At 29.9% G+C, this 26,205-nt stretch overlaps 1 protein-coding gene across 1 annotated transcript; it reads left to right on the plus strand.

Annotated features, from left to right (window-relative positions):
- Positions 1-796: 796 nt before the first annotated feature.
- Positions 797-24,041, plus strand: LOC123294926 (chitinase-like protein EN03). Its single transcript, XM_044876123.1, has 5 exons — positions 797-1,011; positions 9,582-9,829; positions 13,757-14,057; positions 15,714-16,139; positions 23,757-24,041. The coding sequence occupies exons 1-5, from the start codon at positions 900-902 to the stop codon at positions 23,969-23,971; spliced, it is 1,302 nt and encodes a 433-aa protein (XP_044732058.1). The 5' UTR covers positions 797-899; the 3' UTR covers positions 23,972-24,041.
- The last annotated feature ends 2,164 nt before the right edge of the window (positions 24,042-26,205 follow it).

Genomic DNA, 26,205 nt, shown 5'->3' on the forward strand with positions numbered 1-26,205 from the left:
GTTATAACGCGTTTAATCTTGCAACTACCGGGTGCAAGACTAATATAAAAGAAGTATACATAGTTTAATGATAAAAATTCAATAAATATATGAAAAGTGTGAATGATAGTGACATAATTAGCAATAAATAATTTGCCTTCTTACGTGCAAAAGCAGCCCCCACCTCTTGAAATTTTTTTAAGATAAAAAAAATTGACTAAAATGATAGGAAATTTAATTGTCTACAAAAAAGATGATTATCATTTTTAGCTTAAAGTGCACGGTTACGGGGTTATAGGCTATAACGTTTTACCTCAAAATGGCGGCACTTCACTTTCCAAAGTAAGAACTTTGTGTATTACATTCAGTACGTGATAATAACCCTATTTTTAGAAAAAATAACTCCTTTAGCATTTTATTGTTTAAACAAAATATTAGAAAAGATAAGTAATAAACGGTAAGTGATACAAAAAAAAGTGCACGGTTCTAGAGATAACCCAAAACAGTTTTCGTTAAAATAGAGGCCCCTAACCGCATATTTTTGTAAGGATTTTATGCATTTAAATTCAGTACGTCATACGTACTACTGAACCTACTTTAAATAAAAAAATAACTCCTGTAATTTAATTCAGAAAAAATTATCTGCAGTCTAAAGTATATATAGAGGTAACAAAAATCACAATCACTTTATCTTAAAAATGACGAAACTACTTTTTTTTTTCTTTGATTTCTTTCAGAACATAAAATTTATCACAGAGTTCAATTATTAACAAATGAATGACATCATAAAATTTGTTGTTTATACATAACATTAACATCAAACAGACAATTGGCTTAGTAACAAGTTAACCAACTGATCATTTAACAACATCTACACTAGTGTTGTAATTTCAAATAAATAAACAGTTCCTACAATCAAAATGGGAGCATATAATTTGGCCCTGGGGGCCTTATTACTTTTATCGGTCGCATGGGCTTCAACTGCGAAAAGTGTTGTTTGCTTCTATAATAGCAAAGGTTTTCACCGTGAAGGTAAGAAGAAAATCAAATTTGTTACATAGAGCTAATTAATTGAATACATATATAGCAAGTATTAATTCGTCAGCACTCGCGTTATGAACATTTTGCTCACGCTCGATTTAAAACATAAATAACTTTTATTTTTCGAATGGTATATGTGGTTGAAAATTTTTCTATCGTCATATATCTTTTTCCGAATTATAAATTTTTCAGATTTTTTCAGCCTATTGTGAGAATTGTGAGAATTTCTCGTATCACGAGAATTAAAGTGTCAAGTTAAAGAGAATTAACTTGGGAAATTTTCAGGCTTGTTCGTGTACTTTCGTTTGTTTAATACAAATTTAATTATTTAAATTATTTCTCTGCTCTACTACTGCTATTTTAACTATCAAACATTTTTCAATAATTGCTTCAGTAAACGAGGCAAAAAATTCTAAACTCTTTCCTATAGCTACGATTGACCTGAAAATTTGGGATTAAACTTTATTCACCTTCTAGGTCAAAAGTTGTATGGTGCCTAGAGGTGCTTTTGCCCAGGGAGTGGTAATCACCCCTTCTTAAGAGTGGACAAGTATGTGTTGAAAATGGCAACGCGAATCGATAAAGCGATAAAACCTTAACAAAAAATGTCATTTAAGTACATTTCGAAAAGCCAATACTTCCCGACTTATTGGCGATTGAAATTTGGAGTATTTAACGTTAAATAACTGAAAAATTGGACGTTTTATGAAAAGAGTTTATCACACACTTTTTAAAGTTCTATAAAAAACCTTGAAAATGAAAAATATTTCAAGTCATTTGCACAAAAATTAACGGAAAATTAATGAAAAGCAAGTTTCTCGTATCTTTTCATTATGTTTTATTCAGAACAAAAACTAATCAATTTACCACGGAAACTAAAATTAATTCTTGCCGCTTTCCAGTTTACTTTATTAAGGTACTGACAACATGCCCAAAAAGTTCAAGCCGTTTCGGATATATAGTTTTCGAAATATTACAATTTAAAATCGATAAAATTTTTCGAAAAAAAAAATTGTCTATGTTGTTAAATAGCTCGATAGATAATAAAGTTACAAAAAAAAATTTTTTTCTACACAAAGTTGTAGAAAGTAAAGTTTATATAAATTTTTTTCTCTAATTTTAATAATATTTACAGATAGTTAGGTTCAATGATAAATATAAAATTTGAATATTTTTAATTCCAAATTTTACTTTCTACAACTTTGCTATTTAAAAATATAAATGTTCTCTATACTAAAAGATGACTTCATATGTATTTAACAAATTTAACGAAAATGTTCTCAAAAAAAAAAAAAAAAAAAACATAATAATTAAAGAAAAGAAAAGTGTTGTTAAGGGACCACCATATTAGAGGAATAATCATTTTAGCATTTCAACGAGAATTTTTTTGTACCTCGACCTATCGGGCCAATTATTTTTTTAAATGTTCAGGAAGGTCAATTATCAAAATCTACAACTATAAAAACTTGGTGCCATTAGCAAAAGCTAGGTTTCTAGCATTAGCTAGAAAGTTTGGCTATTATCATGGGTCAAATAGGCCAATTATTAAAATCCATTTCTGGGGTGATTTTTGAAAATTTTAAAACATTAAAAATATTTTCAACAAAATGGGCCAGAAACGTATACACGGGGATTTTTGATCACTATTCCGAAGTCAGAATTTCGATATACGCCTCTCCCTCACCTGTGGTAATTTGTACCGCTGGTCCAAAATAGCAATATTCTGTAAATAATATTCAACAAAATGGACCAAGAAAAAAAATACATGAGGGTTTTTGATCACGATCCTGAATTTAAAATGTGGATATAATCCCCTCCTCCTATGATAATTCACCCCACGCTGGCCCACCACAGCAATATTCTGTAAATATTCAACAAACAAAATGAACCAAAAAAGTATGCTCAGGAATTTTTGGGGTTGCTGATCACGATTTCGAATTTCGAATTTCGATATACCCACGAGTACCTATACTTTTTTGGTCCATTTTGTTGAATATTTACAGAATATTGCTGTGTTGGGCCAACAGGGTGTAAATTTCCATAGGAGGAGGGGATTATATCCACAATCTAACTTCAGAATCGTGATTAATGACCCCAAAACAAATATCCTTTTTTGGTCCATTTTGTTGAATATTTACAGAAAATTGCTATTTTGGACAAAAATCCCCGTGCATACGTTTATGGACAACCTTGATAAAAATTTTCAAAAATCACCTCAAAAATGGATTCTAATAATTGGCCCATTTGGCCGTTAGCAATGGCCAAACTTTCTAGCAAGAACATGTTAGATGTAGATTTTAATATATGGACTTTCCTGAACATTAAAAAAAAAAGAAATTGGAGCCATAGGTCATTGTTCAAAAAAATTCTTCATTTTAAACTTTTTTCGTCTAAAATGATTCGTCTAGATAGAAAAGCGTCGAAGTATTTTCAGCTTAGAATTTCAATTTATCTATCTTTTTCTAATATCAATGACTTTTAGGGCATCATATATAATTATGTAATATTTTATTATTGGTTAAAAATTTTTACCAATAATATACCATATATAAACAGTGCTGATTACGCAATCGTTTTTTTTACGTCATGTAAGTAAAAAAAAATAGTTTCTCTTTGATACCACACATACATACATTTCACACACATGTACCTGATATTCCCATATAACACGTACTATGTAATTTGCGCCCTTACGAGTAAATAATGATGTTTACGAAAAAAAGTTGCAAACAAAAGTTGTTTATTTTTGAAGTGAAAACTTCTTTAGCGGCGTTGTACACTTTTTTTGTAATGGGTAAAAAATGATAAACTCGCGTCAGGACACGTGACCTGATCGAAAATTCGCAATACCATGTCACAGTCAGTACACCGGTTCTCGTCCGATCACCCAAGTTAAGTAACATTGGGTACAGTCAGTACTTGGATGGGTGGCCTTTTTCTTATGTGAAAACTTCTTTGAAAGCGTTGTACACTTTTTTTGTAATGGGTAAAAAATGTTCGTTCATGAAATTGTCATGTTTGTGTACGATAGCGCAATAAATAAATATTGTATTCTACCACATAATGATAGTACTTTTATACTGATAATTAAAGCAATTCATGCAAAATTATTCCCTAACCATACCAAAATATCAAAAATGCACAACGTTAATATTCAAGTTTTCACTTCTGCCGGCACTCCCGGATTGCAACTCTTCGTGTTTTTTATAAGGAACATTTTTTACGCTTAAACTTTTATTCTATCTCTAACGGTTTACAAGATGGGTCCTACGCAATACCCAATTGACCTATGTTGCTTATTTACGAACTCGACCTCACTTTTTACGTCCTAATACTCCAGTAAACGAGACTTAAACCTCTAAATTATTTCCTGTAGCTCCGATTGAACCAAATTTCCTGTAGCCCCGAATTTCAATCTCCAAGAACTCGGAAAGTATTCCCTTTTCGAAATATACTTCAATGACATTTTTTGCTTAGCTTCCATCGCTCTATCGATTCCCGTTGCCATTTTTAACATATATTTTTCCATCCTTTAGAAGGGTTGGTTACCCCCGCCCCCCGAGCAAGAGCACCACTAGGCATCATATAATTTTTGATCTAGAGGGTGAACAAAGCTTAATTCCAAATTTTCATAAAAATCGATGCTGTAGGTCAGAATTTAAAGATATCGTCTTTTTTCTCCTCGTTTATTGGAATATAAGCACGCCATAAAAATTCCAGATTGATATCTCTTGATATCTCTTTTCGTTTTTGAGTTATTGGGGTGACAGACGGACAGACAGACAGACGCCGGAAATGGATTAATTAGGTGGTTTTATAAACATTTATACTAAAATTTTGTTGGTAGCATCAATAATTTTAAGCGTTTCAAACTTGGTTTAGTATACCTTCAAACTAAATTTAGTATACCTTGAAATATTTTATACATAGGTACATGGTATAAAAAGTGGCAATACCTTATAAATATTTTGTGTTTACTTTAATGACATAATCACAAAATCATTTTTAAAAAACATGTTTTTATTAATAGTATCATATTTAATATAGGGTGGGGTGGAGAAGTGTGTGATTTTGAAAACGCTATCAAAAGAAACTCCATTAATTTTCCTAATAATATTTTAATCCCCTTAAAGTACATAGAAAATCATTTAAGAAAATTATGTTATAAAGAAAATTAATTGTGTTCTTAATATTAAACATATTGTACTTATCGTGTTTATAAATAAAATTTGTTAATTTAGTAAATTCAGTCTAATTCATTATAAGTTTACGCTCCAGTAAGGTGACGTCAGTCTAGGCAGAGACTTTTTTCTTCAGGTGAGCATTAAATTTACCATAGAAGCATTGTCAGGGAGATTTTAATCCTTTCTTATCCGATGCATCTTTTCAATGCTTCAATATTAATTTGATAAAACGCTTCTACAGCGTATGTGCAGTGCCAGGGTATCTGCCGCTCCATTGTAACTGAATGACTGACATCCAATACAATTTACTTAATTAACAATGTTGACTTAAAACCACAATACAAATTACTTAAAAACACTATTAGTTTTCATAAATACTTTCATAATTGTCTTAAGGAGATATGCAAGGATTTAATAATATTAGAGATTTCAATAAAACTTTATAAATAATTTTTTTGAATAAATTTATCGTTCAAAGGTTGCTGAAAAATGAAGAATCATATAACATAGGATATCTTTTTCAATTGGATATTTCTATATCAAAAAATTTACAGAATGTAATAGAAAACTATATAAAATATTGAGACCATCTTTTAGTTTACAAGCACCTTAAGCACTTTTTTATGGTCGTAAAACAATAAATTGATGCAATTTCCAAATCACACACTTCTCTGCCCCATCCTGTATAAACAAATTACATCATTACGAGCGAGGTAGCCTGTTAAAAAAATGTACTCAGTTTTTATTTTCACATTGTTTTTTTTTTTTTAATTTTTTCGTTGTGGAAATGTAAACATTTTTGTTAATGCTTCGATAGAAATATATATTTTTACCCAACTGTGCGACGCAAAGAAATGGTAATGTGTTTATTAGTCTTTAAATGTATGTATGAAGTATGTTTGTTCCTTTGCAGCACCCTAGAGGCATAACCCGTGGACCGATTTTAATTATTCTCACGTCAATTGATTTGTCTCAATTTTGGCAGTATCGAAAACTTAATATGGCGACAACCAGACGCTATATTGTGAAAACGAACGTAAATGGGATATGATTGAATAGATATATTTGAAAATCCTAACTAAAATATATAAAAGTAAAAAATAAATTTAAAAACTTAAAAGAAATGAACACGCCCAGTAGTTTACACAGTTAAAATACATTAAAATATAGCCTGGCTCAAATATTCCTAATAATGGGCCCGACTGTCACGTGTCGCTATGAAAACCTTCTGGGCTTGTTTTTTTTCTTTTCATTAAGTTTGCTTTTATTTAATTAACGTAGTAGTATTTTTTTATTTATTTATTAATTTATTTTTTTTATTAAATAAAAATTCTTTTAGGCGTTTTTTTACAGTTAAGATTAAGGTTGCATAGATGTTTTCCAGAATTTTCCTTTTAGTTGCAAATTGGTTATAATATAAAAACGTAATAACTTAAGTATAAACTAATAAATTTTTTGGCTAATTAATTCTTAAATATCTTGCTTGACAAAATAAAACGTAGAATAGCTGTATTCTTAAAGGGAATATCTTATGCATTTATTTGATATGAAATTTATGAGTGTGTAAAATTTTAACTTTCAAACTCTTTTTATCTTGGTATTATTCTAGGATATCGCACATCGGACAAACAACGTGATCATACAAATAAGCATATTCATTTAAGAGAAATTACTAATAATATGAGTATGTAAGTGGATCTCATTGAGTATAATCATATAAAAAATTAACACCGATCCTTAATATGTTAACCTTGAATTGATTGTGTGTTCTGTGTGTAAACTTATTTTAATTTTGATATTTATGGTCCGCTCAAAATAATGTTTATGCGTAAACTTATTCAAAAGCAAAAAAAAAAAAAAAAAACAAGTGAAATCAACAGTTGACTGAATTAATTGTTGAAATACCATGCATAGTCATTGTTGATTTCTTTATCACATAACACATATCTACATGCATGTGACACATACATAACTGATATTCAAGTATGGTACATACTATAAAATTTCCGCCTAATTGGCGCCCTCACGGGTAAACAGTGATGATTACGAAAAAATGTTTCAAGCAAAAGTTGTTTATTTTTTGATAAGGAACATTTTTTACATTTAAACTTTTGTTCTATCTCTAACGGTTTACAATATGGATCCTACGGACCCAAGACACAATTGACCTATGATGCTTATTTACGAACTCGACCTCACTTTTTACGTCCTAAGTACGCTGTAAAAACGTACGCTTTTTTCGTTTTTGAGTTATCCACATTATCCACATTATCCACAGTATGTCCACAGACGGGCGGACAACCGGAAATGGACTAATTAGGTGATTCTAATGAACACCTCTAGCAAAATTTTGTGCGTAGCATCAATATTTTTAAGCGTTACAAACTTGGGACTAAACTTAGTATACCTTGCATATTACATATATGCATGGTATAAAAACTTACTTAAAAAAAGGAAGGATTCGGCATCTAGTATAAGACCCTACTAACGAGCAGTTTCATAAGTGTTATGGTTGCGTTAATTAACGCTATGTTTACATAAAAAAAGGATTTTTGGCGAATATTTCGGAAACCATCAACTTTATAAAAAAATTATCGGAAATTTGTTTCCCTAAAAAAAATGTAGAATCAAAAATTTTGATATCTTCAGCCATTTTTTCCGAAAATCGAAAAAAACGGTCAAGTATAATAATAAGAAGATAATTTGTGTTAAATTGTAGAAAAATGTTTTAATTTTAAATTATAAATGAAAAAAAAGGTGTTTAATTAAATTTATTCCATAACTTTCCTTTCCCGAGTTATTAATTAAATATTTAAAACTGAGAACAAAGAGAAATTTTGGCACACCAATAAACTTGATTATACAGAACATATGAGAGTACTATTGCTTTACGACATTCGATGATGTAGACAACTAGATGAAGGAGCCTAAATTTTACACCTGCCAAAGATTGGGTAGTAATTCCTATAGGTGACATTGATATCAGGGCGTACCGACCTTCAGATGCGCTCTGGATCTTTTTTATCGTTATCTCATCTTTTCTCGTTTACGCCCGCTATAAAAATTTCAGCTTGATATCTCTTTTTGTGTTTGAGTTATCGTGTTGACAGACAGACAGACAACCGGAAGTGGACTAATGAGGTAAATTTATGACTATCTATACCAAATAAAAATTGTTTCAGGGTGCTGCACATTGTATAATGAGATTTTCACTGATAATACAAAAATTAAAAGACATTGAGGAACATAAATGCGATCTCAGAATTTTTCAATTCATCATTCTTTTTATAATTTTGGTATAGGTGTTCATAAAATCACCTACTTAGTCTATTTCCTTGTTTTGTTTTTTTTTAAATAATCCATTGTATTTATCGATAAAAACCAATATTGATAAAAGCTAATTGATCTATTAAAAAATTAACATTGCGGTAAATTAAAAAGTAATTTAGAAAGTCAATAGAAAATTTATAGGTTTTAATCTATAATGGCGAATAGCTCGTAAAAATTGTAGAGTTTAATGGGGGGCATAATGTTCTGACATCAGATTGGACCCAGCTCTTCGGGTTGCTTAAACCGTAAGAGATAGAATAACACATTAGAAAGCTGATCCTCATAAAAAAACTAATAATTTTTTTTTAAAACATTATTTCGAAATACGTTAGCTTTCGAAGGAAATTCGACTCAAAAATATGTAATTATTGCATTTAATCGAAAGAAAAAACGCAAACTACGGAAAAATTCTTTAGCCAAAAGTTTTCAAGGACAATAGAGGGCAATCGTCTGTGTCCATGACTTTGACCTACAATAAAATTTAAGCGTATTTGCTTTCGATTAAATGCAATAATGACATATTTTTAAGTCGCATTGTTACGAAAGCTGACGTTTTTCGAAAAAAATTGTTTAGATGAAAAATGTTATTTTTTTTATGAGGATCAGCATAAAAAAAAGAAAAGTGTTATTATATCGCTTACCGTTTAGGATCTAAATGGGCTTTCAGAGAACATATCGGTTATAGTCTCTGTTGGCTATTAAAGAAACCTGAAGAACTAGGTCCAATCTAATGTCAGAACATGATGTCCCCCATCAAACTGTTTAAATTTTATTATTTTTTGATTGGTTTACTACAAAACGAGCTATTAGCCATTATATATTAAAATGTATCCTCCCTGTATAAAGTAGACTTATTGACATGTACATAATCTATATTTAAAAAAAAAGAACATAATCTGTATTTAAAAAAAAAGAAGCCATTTTGATTAAAATATTGGAAAATAGTATCTTTTAAAATTTCTTCCTACCATACAGGTCAATATGCCATTTATATTTACATATAATTTATCATGAAAAGTTGATAAAGTCTATTTTTACTTGTTTTAGGTCAAGCGAAATTTCAAATTAATGATTTTGATGCTGCTCTTCCATCTTGCACTCATTTAATTTATGGTTATGCTGGTATTGAAGCTGATACATTTAAAATCACATCATTAGATTCAAATCTGGATCTTCCTGCTGGCAACGACAATTACAGAACAATTACTAAATTAAAGAGTCGATTCCCTGCTCTGAAAATATTACTCTCAGTTGGCGGTGGTGCTGATTCAGATAGAAGCAAATATTTAACTTTGGTGAGTTATTTTTTAGGAAGCATTAATTAGGGTAGAACTGTCAATACCACAAGTGTCATAAGTGCTCTGATTCATTTCACACCCCTAATATTTATATCTGTCAACGCTGCGTAAATGCAAAATAGGAAGAGGTATGTTAACAGTATAATTGTTTCCCTCAAAATACTTATAGGTTGTATTATTATAAACAAGATATAGGCTTTAAGGTAAGTGTACCATATTACGGGATTACCACTTTGAAGCTGATTATTGAAATAAATATAAATATTTCCACTATAAAAATTGATTTGTTGTATAAAATGATTTATTGAGAATTAGTTTTGATCATTTTTTCATCCCAAAGTCTTTAATTTATAGTATTAAACGTTAATTTTCTGGACTTCGAGTTTGTCTCTAATTCCGTGATAAAATTTGGCTTTGAACCTGATTCCGGGAATGAAAGTACATAATTCCGGGATACACACTTAACATAGGTAAATTAAAAAATTGTTTTGTTTAATGTAAATAATATTATTGAGTATTATCATATAAAATTTGATTGAAAAATAAAAATTTTTAATTTTTAATTAATTTTTAAAAAAATCATAAGATATTGCGAAATAGTAATGACAATAAATCACTGGTATTATAAATATTATCGTTATTAAATTAATGAAGTTAATAGAATTGTTATTTTCTTAAATTCTTTTAATAATAGTAAAAGTTATTTTAGCATTAATAATCATCAATAATTAATTTAAATAACAAAATAAAATCAAGTTTCAATTTTCTCCTTTATAATGTGATACTCCCGGAATTGTATACATAAGTAAAAACTCTGCTCATTATTCCGGGAGTTGAAAACACATTATATACTTATCATAAAAAGCAAGTATTTAAGCATAAATTATGCCAAATTAAAAAAAAAAAACATATCCCGTAATTACCTCACAAAAATCTACGGTATCTACTGCTTCAATCAGTAAAAAATATTTTAATAATTATAACACCAATTTTAAATGAGAGTTAAAAATAATTACTTCTTATTTTCCCTAATTACGGTAGACTCCCGTAATATGGTTCACAATCACTGATTTAAGATCATAATTCCGGGATTCATAATTTAAAGAAAATAATTAATTAAAATAATTTGAAAAAGCTTTAAAACGATTTATTTATTCATTCTAATAAATATTTTTACATATTCAAAAATGATAAACTTACCAGTAAACAAAAAAAAGCTTAACAATCTGACACTGTCATCTTACGTTCAAAGACAACATATTGCTTATAAAACCAGATGTTAACCGATTGATCACTTTTTCGATTGATATGAGTATTTAAGAGTGATTTGATTTGTTCAAAAGTCGATTTTTTTTGTTCATATTTTAGTGCTACAGGCTCTGTTATTTTTTAAAATCAAAAATTTATTTAGTGTTTCTTATTTTTTGATTAAAAGAAAAAACTCCCGGAATAACGTACTAACCCGTAATAATGTACATTTACCTTATATATAGGCTTTATATAAAAGGTGGACTATTTTAATCTGTAATGGCTAATAGCTCGTTTTGCAGTTAGGTAACTAATAAAAAAATAACTATAAGAAAAATTGTAGAGCTTGATGGGGGCCCATCATGTTTTGACATCAGATTGGAACTAGTTCTTTGGGTTACTTTAAGAGCCAATTTAGATTTTAAAAACAATAATAATAATAATAATAATAATTCTAAAAATAAAGAGATAGAATAAAACTTTAAATTAGAAAGTTGATCCACATAATAAAAAAATTAACAATTTTTGTTTAAAACATTATTTCGAAATACGTTAGGTTTCTGAGGAAATTCGACTTAAAAATATGTCATTAATGCATTTAATCGACAGAATACGCTAACTACGGAAAAATGCTTTAGCAATAAGTTGTCAAGGGAAATAGAAGACATTTCCTCTGTGCCCATGACTTTGACCTACAATTATCTGAAAGCTTAAGTTTTGCGAAAAATTTTTAGTTTTTTATGAGGATCAACTTTCTAATTTAAAATTTTATTCTATCTCTTTATTCTTAGCATCTAAATTGACTATTAAAGCAATTCGGAGAACTAGGCGCAATTGTTTGCTAAAATGTCAGGTGGTCAGATGTATTTATCTACGATATTTATCTCAGAAATTTCGACTGTGTGAACGATTTTTTTATTTGAAAGCTGGAGCTTCCCGTGTGGTAACATTTCAATTTAGTTCAGTTTTGACAATGTCATCCATGAGAAAACCATATAAAGCTTAAATTTGCATTAAGTATATGCGCGACAAATAACTCAGTATCACGCCAACCGATTTCGATTATCCTTTTTTTAGTGACAAATTAGTTAGTGTACTTCAGATTCACTAAAAATCTCAAAATAAAAAACTTTTAACAAAAAAAACCGACTTAAAAAAAATATCCCAAACCAATATTAGTTTGGCACTAAACAGTAAAAAAATATTGTAGTTACAATTATTGTTCTTTTTGGAGTCGGTGTCAGCCAAGTTTAATGTAGCGCAAACTGTTATATCACAGTTCTTGACTTGGCTGACACCGACTCCAAAAATAACAATAAGTGTAACTACATTTTTTTTTTTACTTTTTAGGGCATAATTAATTTGTTTTGGAACAGATTTTTTTTTTGTTAAAAGTTTTTTATTAAAAATTTATTCAAATGATCATAGCTTTCCCTTAGTTACTAGAAAATAAATAGATTTTTTTTTACCGTACCGTTTAAGAGATATAATTAATTAAAATTCTGCAAAAATACACGGGCTCTTATGATTGCCTTTATTCAATTTTACCGGAAATAATTTATGTGTGAAAAATTGACACAGTTCATGTATAGTAAAAAAATTTATAGCACAAAAAAAGAGTTTCTGATTTGATTTTGAAAAACGATTAATTGCGTATATACAAAAGATATGGTTCATGGAACTATACAGGTTCGAAACTACCCACCGCTAGCTCAAAGAACAAGTTTCATGTAAGTTGTTTATTTTTAAGAATTAATACATTCTGCTAAATTTACGTTTTCAAAAAAATATTTCAAAAAAAATTATTGTTTTTTATTTTACAAGAAACAACGAATTTAATGTGTTAGTTTTGAAGTTCAGTTGGATTTTCAATGACTCGAAGGTCTAGATCAATAATAATGTTTCATACCATTTCATTACCTGTATTTATTAATATTATTACCTGACACACTTTTTAAAACACACCCTGTACACAAAAACGAAACATGAGAAAAGGGAGTAAATATATAACTAAGTCTATTTACAGTTGTTTGGTTTATAGGTTTAAGTTGGTTTAAGTCTTTACGTGCACGGCTGCTGTCCTACCGTTCCGAGAATCTTTTAGTAATCAATCGTTAATTAATATTTTGTTCTGTCTATAATGATTTTTATTAAGAATTTAAGAAATTTAAAAAACTTTTTTTTTAAATTATTTCTATTAATAAAATATGTGACGTCACACCGAGGAAGGGGGGCATCAAAAATATGACTATCAGAGACAAGGGAGAGGGGGGGTTAAAAATCGTAAATTTGGTGTGACTTAATTTATGGATAGGCTCAAGATCTGTACAAGATCGAACCCAATAACTTTCATCAAGATCATTTTTTGATTGAACACTGTTATAACAAATAGTGGACGTGATAAAAATGAGAACTAGATTTCGATGAATATCAACAAAGGAAATTATGTTTTACAAGCATGATTTTGACAAACTTTACTAAACATATTTGTTTGGTTAGTGGCCTAAAGCCCTAAGCCCTCGATCTCATCCCCGAGAAGGAAGGAACATTTAAGTTGCCCAAACGATTTCCTTTTTAAAAAATATATCATTTCTATTTATAATTAAATTCGTATTAATTATTCCTTCACGTATTTAAAGAGTATTTACTAATATATATACTTTAAAATAATTTCAGCTTGAATCAGCCGAAGCACGCACTTCGTTTGTAAATTCTGCGTTTAGTTTTCTTCGTGTATATGGATTTGATGGCCTTGATTTAGCTTGGGAATTTCCTGAAACAAAACCGAAGAAAATCCATGGTACTTTAGGTTCCGTTTGGAAAGGAATTAAAAAAGTATTTGGATCAACTAAAATAGACGAAAATGAAGAGGCCCATCGTGAACAATTTGCAGATTTAGTACGTCTGACTAAAGCAGCTTTCAAACCGGATAAACTTATGTTAACACTTTCTGTAATTCCAAATGTAAACAATTCAGGTAAATTTCAAAAATGCAATTTTATAGTATAGTTATCTAGTAGTTTTTCCTGGAAAGTTTTCTGGGATTTTTGACAATATCTTCTTTTCAAGTCATTTTACGAGGCATATATCGATGTACAAAATTAAACCTCAAAAAATTTCCTACAATTTTATGTCTTGATAATTTTTTTCGTAAAATCAATAGTTTCGGCGTACGGTCGCCGCAAAGTGATTAGATTAAGTGGAGACTTTGGATTCATATTTTAATTCGAGAATTTAAGGTTGGAAATAGAAGTTTCAAGCCATTTTCACGAAATTTAACGGAGTTATATAATGAAAGTTTATCGTACCTTTTTTTCATGTTTCATTCAGCACAAAAACTGATGAATTTACCACGAGAACTAAAATTAGTGCTTGCTGCTTTCCAATTTACTTTAATTAGGTACTGTCAACATACTCAAAATGTTTAAACTATTTCGGTTACAGAGTTTTCGAAATATTGCAATATAAACACAAACAAAAATTTCGAAAAAACGAAAAAATTTAAATTAATTTAATTTTAATCGTTAAATTACTCGAAATAGAATAAAGTTACAAAAAAAAGTTTAGAAGGAAAAATTTAGGTTTTTTTTTCCGTAAAATATTATACCTCCCAAACTTTTTTTTGTAACTTTATTATGTTTCGATATATTTAACAATTTAAGACATTTTGTTTGTTTTTTTTCGAAAAATTCAAACATTTCAAAAAATATATATCTGAAACTCCTATAACCTTTGAGCATGTTGCCAGTACCTAAATTAGGTAAATAAATTGGAAAGTGGCAAGCATTAATTTTAATTGCCATGGTAAATTATCAGTTTTTGTGCTGAATAAAGCATAAAGAAATGGTAGTATAAACTTACTGTTCATTACAACTCCATTAATTTCATGCAAATGATTTGAAACTTGTTTCATTTTCAAAGTTTTTTTATCTAGAGAGTGAACAAAGTTTAATCCCAAATTTTCATCGAAATTTTTGCTATAGGTCCAAATTTATAGATTTCATCTTTTTTCCCCCTCGTTTATTGAAGTATTATTAGAAGCCATGGAACTATTAACGCAAACAACGCTGTAAAACGTAATACGTATACTGATGACTTAGACTAAATAGGTATTTTATCGAATTCTTTCGGCAGATGTTTCGTACAAGAAAGAGTGGGGAGCCTGGCACAAACACGACCCATTCCCTTATACCTATCAAGGTTACCATTCTAGTAACTTGGATACCTACAACTCATACTAATACTGTTTCGTAAATATAAGAAAAATATGTGTTAACGTAGATGAATAATAGTGTATTATGCTCACTATACTCTCACGTGTTAAATGATACTTTGGGGCGCTCGTACGCCGAAAATATTAAATTTATGAAAAAAATGGAGACATAAATTGTAGGAAATTTTATCTAGTTTAATTTTGCATGCAGATTAATTTTGTATATTTCCCCGTAAAGAAAGAAAATTTACTCAAAAAACTGGTTTTCGATGCCATTTTTCCAATATGGTGACACGAGCGGCAAAAATATGAAATCACTAAAACTCCCGGAAAACTTTGCAGGTAACCCTTTTTTTTTAACCAAATGATTGAATATATTCAATTTTTGATGATTTTTCGATATATTTTAACTTTTTTTAGTTTATTTCGATGTTCGTAAAATTATCCCAGAAGTTGATCAAGTGCATCTTTTGGCTTACGATTATTACACACCTGAACGTAATCCAAAAGAAGCTGATTATCCAGCACCAATCTATGAATTAATCGATCGTAAACCAGATGCAAATGTAAATGCTGCTGTTCGCTACTGGTTGGATCATGGTGCACCTGCCACAAAAATTATTGTTGGTATTCCAACATTTGCTAGGACATTCAAAATGACATCCGATTCAGTTGTATCTGGTGTGCCACCACTTACTATTGATGGGCCAGGCGAAGCTGGTGCATATACCAAAGAAGAAGGACTTTTAAGTTATGCTGAAGTTTGCACGAAAATTAATTCACCAGTTAGTACAAAAGGACCTGCTGCAAAATTACGTAAAATTGGCGATCCTACAAAACGTTACGGTAAATTATTACATATTTTTTAAATTTACTCCAATTAGAATTAAGCTTTGTTCACCCTCTAGAACAATAGTTATACGGTGCCGTGTGGTGCTTTTGTCCAGGGAGTGGTAATCACCTCTTCTAGGGAGTGGAAATGTTGAAAATTGAAACGGGAATCGATAAAGGATGCAATCTAAGCAAAAAATGTCATTCAAGTATATGTCGAAAAGTCAATACTTTCCGAGTTATTGGCAATTGAAATTCGGAGTATTTAACGTTAAATAACTGAAAAATTGGCCTTTTTTGAAAAAAGTATATTGTATACTTTTTAAAGTACTATACAAAACTTTGGAAATGAAAAAAGTTTCAAGTCATTTTCGCGAAAATTAACGGGGCTTTTTATTGTGTTACCACTGGAACTAAAATTAATGGTTGCCACTTTCCCATTTACTTTTTTTAACAACATGCTCAAAAACTTCAAGCCGATTTGTATATATATTTTTTGAAATATTGAAATTTATATGCAAAAAAAAAAAAAAAAAAAAAAAATTCAAAAATTCAAAAAAATGTCTTAATCGTTAAAAAACTCGAAAAATAATAAAAGTACAAAAGAAATATTATGGAAGGTAAAATGTTTTACGGGAAAAGAGCTTTCTTTTTACCCTCTAAACCTTTTTTGTAATTATTTTTCGAGTTATTAATCCATAAAGAAAATTTCTTCGTTTTTTGAACATTTTTTTTGTTTGCTTTTAAATACCACTATCTCCAAAACTAAATATTCGAAACGTCTTGAACTTTTGAGTATGTTTCCAGTACCTAAATAAAGTAAACTGGAAGGCAGCAAGCATTAATTTTAGTTCCCGTGGTAAATTTATCAGTTTTTGTACTGAATAAAACATAAAAAAAAAGGTACGAAAAACTTTCTTTTCATTATAACTCCATTAATTTTCGTGCAAAGGACTTAAAACTTTTTTTTATTTCTAAAGTTTTTTATAGTATTTTAAAAAGTGTACTTTTATCAAAAAACGTCCAATTCTTCAGTTATTTAACGTTAAATACATCAAATTTCAATTGGCAATAATTCGGAAAGTATTGTTTTTTCGAAATATACTATTTGACAATTTTTGCTTAAATTTCATCGCTCTATCGATTCCCGTTGCCCTTTTTACATCCACTCTATCTAAAAAAAGTTATCTAAAATTCTTTAATGCATAACCAACTCGTTGTGTGCGTAGTCATGGTAGGGACAATAAAATCGAAGCCAGCGCTTCCAGTGAAAAATTTTGGCGATAAAGGAGGCTGTTATGACTAATTTGCTATTCTTTACATGTTAATGTTATAGAAACTGTCAAATTAAAATTATTGAAAAACACTAATTAATTAAACTTAATGAATTAAAAATTGTGAAAATAAGAAATCAAATTGCACAAATATTATTTTTTAAATGTAAATTATCATAATTATTTATTTAAATTTGTGAGACAATAATATTAAATTTTCAATGTAAGTGATAAATGCAATCCATACAATTATATATGCATCGATACAATTCTATAATTGAAGTAGGCTATCGTTGTCATAGAAACGAAACTCGCGCACGGTGCGAATAGTAAGGCTAAGAATTTTCACAATAAAAAAAGTTAACTCATCCGGGTTTTCAACGCGATAATTAAGAGAAAATTATGTGGTAAGAAAGTAGTAAAAAATCGAAATTTAGGAAGTTATTTAAAATATCGGAAAAGTGCGAAAAACCGATTTTCTGGAAAAAAAAAACGATAAAAGCAGAAAAAAATCAGACTAGCTGAAACTTCGGCATAATTATTAATATCATATAGATGTTATGCTGCAACTGTGAAAACTCAAAGGGAAAGGGTTATTTAACAAACTATAGTGTATTCGCACCGTACGTTTTATCTCAGGCATTCATTTAAGCCAATGGTGTGAATAAATGGTGAACATTGAAAATATAACACTATTTCCTAACAAATTAAAAAAATTATAATTATGTTAATTTACATTTAAATATCAATTGTAAATAAAAATTGTCAATTGTTGAAATATTCCCCTGGTGGAAAAAATATTTGAAGAAAGAATAAGAAATTCTGAAAAAGTCTTAGGAACTTTGAATTTCTCAACGTTTTCGGACTAGTGTAATTCAGAGTTCTTAATACTTTTTTAAAGTTTCTAAGACTTTTTCAGAGTTTCCTAAGACTTATTAAGACATATTCTTTCCTAAAATATTTTTTCCACCAGGGTCTGCATAGAAAGTGTTGACTGTCAGTGCTTGCTCTATTTTTAATAAATTAGAAAAGTTTTAAAAACCAACATAATTATGTCGGCCTTTTGACCGCCATTTCTATAATTTGAGAAAGTATATTCTCAATTGTTTTTTTTCTTTGGGAGAATCTTCCACAAGACTGCTAGATGAAGCTTCCTTCAAATTTTCAACTGCATGTCTTTTCACAACAAAGTTTTGTCCTAATTTGCGTGCTCACGGGTAAACAGTAACGGACAGATGATAGGCAAACGGAAATGGACTAATAAAGTTATTTTATGAACACCTATACCAAAATTTTGTTCATATCATCAATATTTATAAGCTTTAGTTCCGAACTTGTGAGTAAAATTAGTATAACTTGATATATATTTCATATATACAGGGTATAAACGTATTACTTATGTAATTGCTTTTCTTTTTTCACAATTTATAATTCAACAAGTTTAATTAATTGTTATTTTACAATAATTTGACACCATTTTAATTTGAATTAACAACCTCCTTTAACGCCAAAATTATGAAGTGATAGCGACTCGTCGATATGATTTTCCCTACTATGACTATGCATCGAGTCGCCCTACCGAGTTCATAGCATACACTGTCCAGTGTTGTGTCGATGAACGGTTATAATTTGGAAATTCCCCTTATTCTTTGTCTTTTCACGGTTTCATCATGTATCTACGAGATTCATAATTATGTAGAGGTTTAACAGCAACTCAAAACGAAGAAAATACTATATTTTTAATTGTCGCAGGACTCCTCGTTATAGATCGCTCACGGATCTTCTGAAGCATCTATTTTTTTCATTTTCGCAAATATATTATTTTGTGACGAACATTTTTTTACAAAAAGATTAAGAGAGACTATTAAAAACTACAATTGGCGCCCCAGATTTCCAGAGTCATACAAGCCCAGAAAATAAATACCGAAAAACGCGATATTTTCGCAATAAAACTGTGTTGTCTAGGAAAGTTTCGAACGGATTTGACTTCAGCTAGTCTCTGTGATGATATTTTTTTCGTTAAAATTAATTATTTGTATAGGCTCTTTTTTCTGAAGTGATACCGTGAGTATATTTTTTGTCAGAAGCCAGCATGATCATGATAAGCTTGTAAATGAGGGGTAAATGAGGGAATTTGATAAAGAAATGTGGAAGATATTGTATGGGGAAATACCTATTTTTAATCCTTACATATTATTTCTCCGGAAAAAAACATAATGGGGAAATAATATATGTAGGTATAAGGCTTAAAAATAGAATCAAAATCTTTGCAGTTTTAAAAATCTTAAAATCATCTTTGAACATCTTTTACAAAGTTCTGAACAGTAATTATTACAGTTAGTTTGATTCTAAAGCCTCAACATTTTATTGTTAAGAATTGTTTAGATGTCGTAAAATTACCCAAAAATCCTCGAATTGCTTTATTTGACTTTTGACTGTTTCTGTGTAATTGGAGGGATATACAAAAATTTGACAAATAGGGTTTCTGCCAACATCCGGAATATTAATCTATAAGCTTTTCTGAACAAGAATCAAGTGACAAAATGCGGTCCTCGATTTTTGCACTCTCAACTCTCTCTAGCGAATGCTCTAAAGTAAATCATTTTTATAGAAGTTATTTCATTTACGATGAAATAGCGTTTTTCAAAATATATTTTTACGCCATATAGAAACAAAATTATAAAAATTGAAAATTTTTTTTGATTATTTTTGTTCTAATTCTTGATAGTTAAAAACGTAAGTTTTTTGATTTTTTAAACCTGTTTATGGTCCGAGAGCCCGCTGCAAAATCTTGGGCCTATCGAGTTACCGGATAAAACATTTTTTTAGTGAAGTACTCACTATTATATTTTCAAATATTGAACGGCTGCCATCCTGAGTGGTGCACAAATTTGTTATGGTTTTTTAAATAATCCATTATACGTACAGTAATCGTACCGAACGAGTTACCGGTTAAATTTATGCTTAAAATTTGCTACTTACCGTGGTAAACAATAGCATCATTTAGCGCCTTCATAAAAATGAATTCATCACCTTGGCAGGACATTTTTTAATTTCTCATCATGAAGAAGCTGATACGCTGAATCGTATACTGGCAGCAAATTGGCGAGTAATCAGAAAGTAATGGTCAAAGCGTCTGACACGGATATTCTTGTAGTTATACTAGGGAATATTCATAAATTAGAAACATTACAAATATATTTAAGTACAATAGGAGCGAAGCCTAACATTATTAATTTCATCAATTGTACTGAATTAGCTAGTAAACTTGGCTATCTTATGTGTTGTGCACTGCCTGGTTTTCATGCAAATACAGGCTGTGATTACACAGCGAGCTTTTATAAAAAAGGTAAAGTTAAACCTTTCAAGGAATTTATGAAAAATTCGCAAGTACAGTTGATATTTGCTAACTTAGACAACATTGATGAAATTAATAATTTTAAAGATATGGAAATATTACAACAATATACTTCGAAGTTGTATGGTATTAATTGTAATAGCGTAGACGATGCTAGGCTATTAATTTTCCAAAATCAATTCATATCGACTTCTGTTGCAGAACATTTTCTAAGAAATGTTAAAAATGTTGTTTTCATTTGAATTTATTTATAAATGTTATTATTATGTATTACTTTTACTCCATCCCTAAATCCTTTGAGTCCCGAATGATTAGTCAGGTACATATGTTTAACGTTTGATGCCACAGTGTTAGATGTAAAGTAAACGTGGCACTAAATATCTTTTAAACAGAGGAATGTTTGAACTTTAATTTGAGGTAAGTTTGAAGCGGTAACTCGATAGGTACATTTGCTAGCAATAAAAAAAAATTAAAAAATGTCCTGCCAAGGTGATGAATTCATTTTTATGAAGGCGCTAAATGATGCTATTGTTTACCACGGTAAGTAGCAAATTTTAAGCATAAATTTAACCGGTAACACGTTCGGTACGAATAAATTATCCCACCAAAAACATAAATGTGTAAAAAGGCGTAGATGTTACAGAATTCCAATAAAATCAATTACGTCAGCCCAAAAAAGTTGTGAAATCCCGTAGAAAAAAAAGTTCTTCGAAAAAAAATTATAAAAATGGCATAAATTTATTGAGTAACTTTTCCGTAAAGAAACATTAAAGTATTACATTAGCAACTTTTCGGTGACTTCATACCTACACGCACCTGTATAGGAGAACAAAAGATAATCGTTAACCCCCTACTATCTCCCTCCTCTCCTCTAATGTTATGACGTTATAATTTTTTCACAACTTTTATTAAACATCAAAATTTAAATTTAAACAATCAAAGTATTCTTTAGATTAAAGTCAAGCACCTACTTAACAAAGGCCTAATTTTTTTTACTAAAGTACGAAAATTATGGGTTTAAATTTCTTGTGTAAGTTTCTCCTTAGTACGTATTTATTTAATATTTTACTTCGCAAGTTTTTTATTTTTAGATTCGTTTTTTGTATTCCGAAAACTTGCGAAGTAAAATATTAAATAAATACGTACTAAGGAGAAACTTACACAAGAAATATAAGTATATATTATAAGTTGGAAATATTGAAATACACATTTAATTTTTAATTATTTATTTAATATTTATTCAAATTTAATCAAAATTTAATAAAAATTATATAAATAACAAATTTGTAAGCGTATTTTAGTTTTCCCATTCAAAGTGTATAGGAAAAAAAACTAGCCATCTGATTGGTTCATATTTTAACATTGATTTTTAAATGGGGTAAAAATGCACCTTTAATTAGCGAAATTTCCCATTTCCCGTTAAAAATTTTGATATTTGGAAGTTTTTCTGGGGTATGATTTTTCTCTAATTTATTTAAATGAAAACCGCATCTTTATACCATTTCTCAGTTTTGCTGTGAATTTATGTCAGTTAGTAACAAAATTTCGGGGCGTGGCTGTTGTGCTATATGATTTAAAAAACCATAAAAAATTTGTGCACCACTCAGGATGGCAGCCGTTCAATATTTGAAAATATAATAGTGAGTACTTCACTAAAAAAAATGTTTTACCCGGTAACTCGATAGGCCCAAGATTTTGCAGCGGGCTCTTGTTCTATTACAAATAATTAGAAATTTAAGGAAAAAAAAACAATATAATTATGATTCCTTGGAAACAAAACTAACAAACTAAGAATTTTTTTATTAATGGAATCATAATGGAGTCTGATATATATGGTAAGTGTCGAAAAACTACTAAGAGTGTCAGCGGTGGGTGGGTTTCGTGTAAATTTACTGGTCACCAAACAAGGAGTGTATTTCGACGTATTTTGACCTGCTGAATTTGAATTTCCAACTAGATCATCGTTCAGAGCGTGGGGACGGAATTGTTATAACCAAATTAATTGTTTATACGGCAATAGCTTCTAAACTATTGAAAATTTGTACCATTTATACCATTTTATTCTACATGAAAACAAAAATATTTCTTTTTTTATTCGTCTTGATACGACCAATAGAACCGGAGATATGGTTAAAATTGTAAACAAAAATGATAAAGCATTAGGTCGCCGCGCAGCGCTTGGTTTGAAACGTCCGTAGATTGACCAATAAATAATATTTTTGTACTTTAAGGTTACGTTTTATGTAATAAGTATTAAGGTTTATCATTTTTCCGGCCCGTTATTAGTTTATAAGTCGAAAGCGAGCCCTTAGCTAAAGAAAAACTCCACATAATTTTATATGAGAAAATTGCAATTTTGTTCTAGTTTAAGAATCTTTTTTACTTTTTCAAATATCTCTATTAAAACTTGAGTTATTGCAACCCAACCCGAATTGGTTTGGTAAAATTTTTAATAGTTTATAACAATTTCCCCCCTGCTCTGATCGATGAGCAAGTAGAAAATTCGAATTCAGCGGGTCGAAATACACTCCTTGTTCGGTAGGACCTATCGGTTGTTTACCGAAGATGTGGGTTCTTAATAAAAATTATAAACTGCAGTAGAAAATGCATATTGTAGCGACCGCGTTTCTAAAAATATTTCAATTTCGAGAATAAATTCCGGTATAACTAGTTGATTGGTAATTGCTCGCTTACTTACGATATATTTACTAATATCTTTTTTCTCATGTTGCTTCATTCACGGTCGGTTTTAAGTTAATATAGAAATAATACATAACGGTAAATATTTGAAAATTTACATTTTCTTATATATCATTATTCTAGCAAGTTTTTTTCAAACATGTAGACAAACATGTAAATTTTTACAGTTTTTACAAATATATATATATATATATATATATATATATATATATATATATATATATATATATATATATATATATATATATATATATATATATATATTTATAGTTTTTCATTAATAGTAAAAAATTTTTATAGGTGCTTATGCATTCCGACTACCCGATGATAATGATGAACATGGCGTGTGGGCTGGGTACGAAGATCCTGATGTAGCAAAGGAAAAATCTACTTATGTTAAACATAATGGCCTTGGTGGAGTCGCTGTTTGCGACTTAACACTTGATGACTTCAAAGGTTTATGTACTGGAGCCAAATATCCAATTTTGAGTGCAGCAAGAAGTGCTTTGGGCTAATATACCTACATTTAAAATCAATATTATTTTAATTATATAATCAGAAGATGTGTAGATGATTATTACAATTTATTTTTGAAATAAAGCTACATACATTATTTTATTTGATTATTTGAGCCAGTCGTGTATTTCATTTTACTCTCGTTTTCACATCGCCTACTTTGATTCGAAATCATAGAAAAAGTAAAACCTAATATTTTATAATAAGTCCCATATATTATTGCGTATGATGGTGTTTTTTGAAACGGCTTTGAGTATTTAACGTGAAATTCAATTTATTTATTCTTTTTTAAACAATACAAAATTGTAAAGAACATGTCATTAAAAGGGATAGAGAAAAAGAAACAAAGGGGCCGGCGTACAGCTATGGCTGCTTTTTTAGGAACTATCCCGGTATTAACCTCGTGCAAACCTAATGGAAAACCATAGAAAACCATAGGTAGAATAGCCGCCACCTGATACAAAAAAATCAAATGCCTTACACTGTGAGTTTCCAAACCTATCCAACATTATTCTTAACCCCTATTTGTATTGAGGAGTTAGATTGAGGAAATAGAAATCATCGGGTGAAGACAACGTAAAATCTACCTTGATCAAAGAATGTTATTCTTATATTCTTGATCCACTGAAATTTTTAGTAAATTTATCATTCGAAGAGGGAATATTTCCAAAATTATCGAGCTATATCATTGATGTCTGTTTTTTGTTAAATACTTGAACATGCAATGTTAAGTAGACTAACTTATCACATAAATAGGCACAGTATTTTGATTCCAAATCAGCATGGTTTCAGAGAAGGTAAACCTACCAGTTCTGCTGCCGTGGAACTTTATATACCGGTCATTGGATGATAATAAATACACAGCTGCCATCTTATATGACCTGCCAAGAGCCTTCGATACTGTATTTTCTACCTACTGTATTATGCTTATGTATTTTCAATTTTAAACTATAATATTATTGCACGGGGGCATGCAACGGAATAAAAAAAAAATAATAAAATAAATATTGGCGTCTGATCGTCGCCATATGGAATTTTCATGACACTCGCAAGGTTTAGGCAAACCGATTGACGTCAGAATCATCAAAATCGGCCCGCACGTTTGTTCCTTAGTGTGCCTCATAGGTATACACATTTTCACAATATGGCTTCTGTTCGTCGTTATATGAAATTTTTATTATTGCAATATCTTCAGTAGCACTCGCAAGGTTAAGCCAAATCGATTGAAGTTAGAATCATGAAAATCGGACCACGCCATATAGGAACACACATACATTCTTTTCACACTATGGTGACCGGTAGTCATATCTTCAGTAGCACTCGAAAGTTAAAACAAACCGATTGTCGTCAAAATCGAACCACGCATTTGGTCTCTAGTGCGCCACATACGAACACATACATTATTTTCACTTTATAGCGTAAGGGTTTTCTCTATATGAAATTTTTATGATTACCATATCTTCAGTGGCACTAATAAAGTATGATGAACACCAATAGCTAATCTGAGAGGATTTGAAAGTTGTATAGAAAAGTCGTAAGATAGTAGTGATAGAAAAGAGCATTATAAAAAAAAGTTGTGTCTTCATCGTCAGATACTTCAACCTGGACAAAAAAAAAAAAGAAAAATGATAAAAATGATAAAAATGACCTTTTAGTTAACCCACAAAAAGTGCTACTTCCACCATTGCATATTAAACTAGGACTGATGAAAAATTTTGTATCAGCAATGAACAAAATTGGAGCTGCTTTTCAATATCGTTTCCAAAAATTTCTAAGATTAAGTGACGCTGAGGCCAAGGAAGGTATATTCGTAGGCCCTCAAATAAGAAATTTATTTAAAGATGATAACTTTGACTTAGTTCTAGAAGATATAGAAAAAAAGCTGGGATGATTTTCGCCTTGTGCCAAAAAACTTCTTAGGAAATAAGATGAGTGCCAAATATGCTGAACTTATAGAAAAAAATTTATCATTCCAAAAAGTGGGTTGCAACATGTCCCTGAAACCCACTTTTTACATTCTCATATGTACTTCTTTCCGGATAATTGTGGGGCTTTCAGCGTTGAACATGAGGAGCGGTTCCATCAGAATATCGCTAGGTATCCTAGGTAGGATATCGCTATTAGGATATTGCTGGACTGTTTATCGCTATTAGGATATTATCGCTAGATAGGATATTGCTGTACTGTTGGACGAGATATTACAGAAGCAGAATATAAATGGGCAGCGAAAAAA

This window comes from Chrysoperla carnea, chromosome 3 (assembly GCF_905475395.1).
Source record: "Chrysoperla carnea chromosome 3, inChrCarn1.1, whole genome shotgun sequence".
Lineage (NCBI taxonomy): Eukaryota > Metazoa > Arthropoda > Insecta > Neuroptera > Chrysopidae > Chrysoperla > Chrysoperla carnea.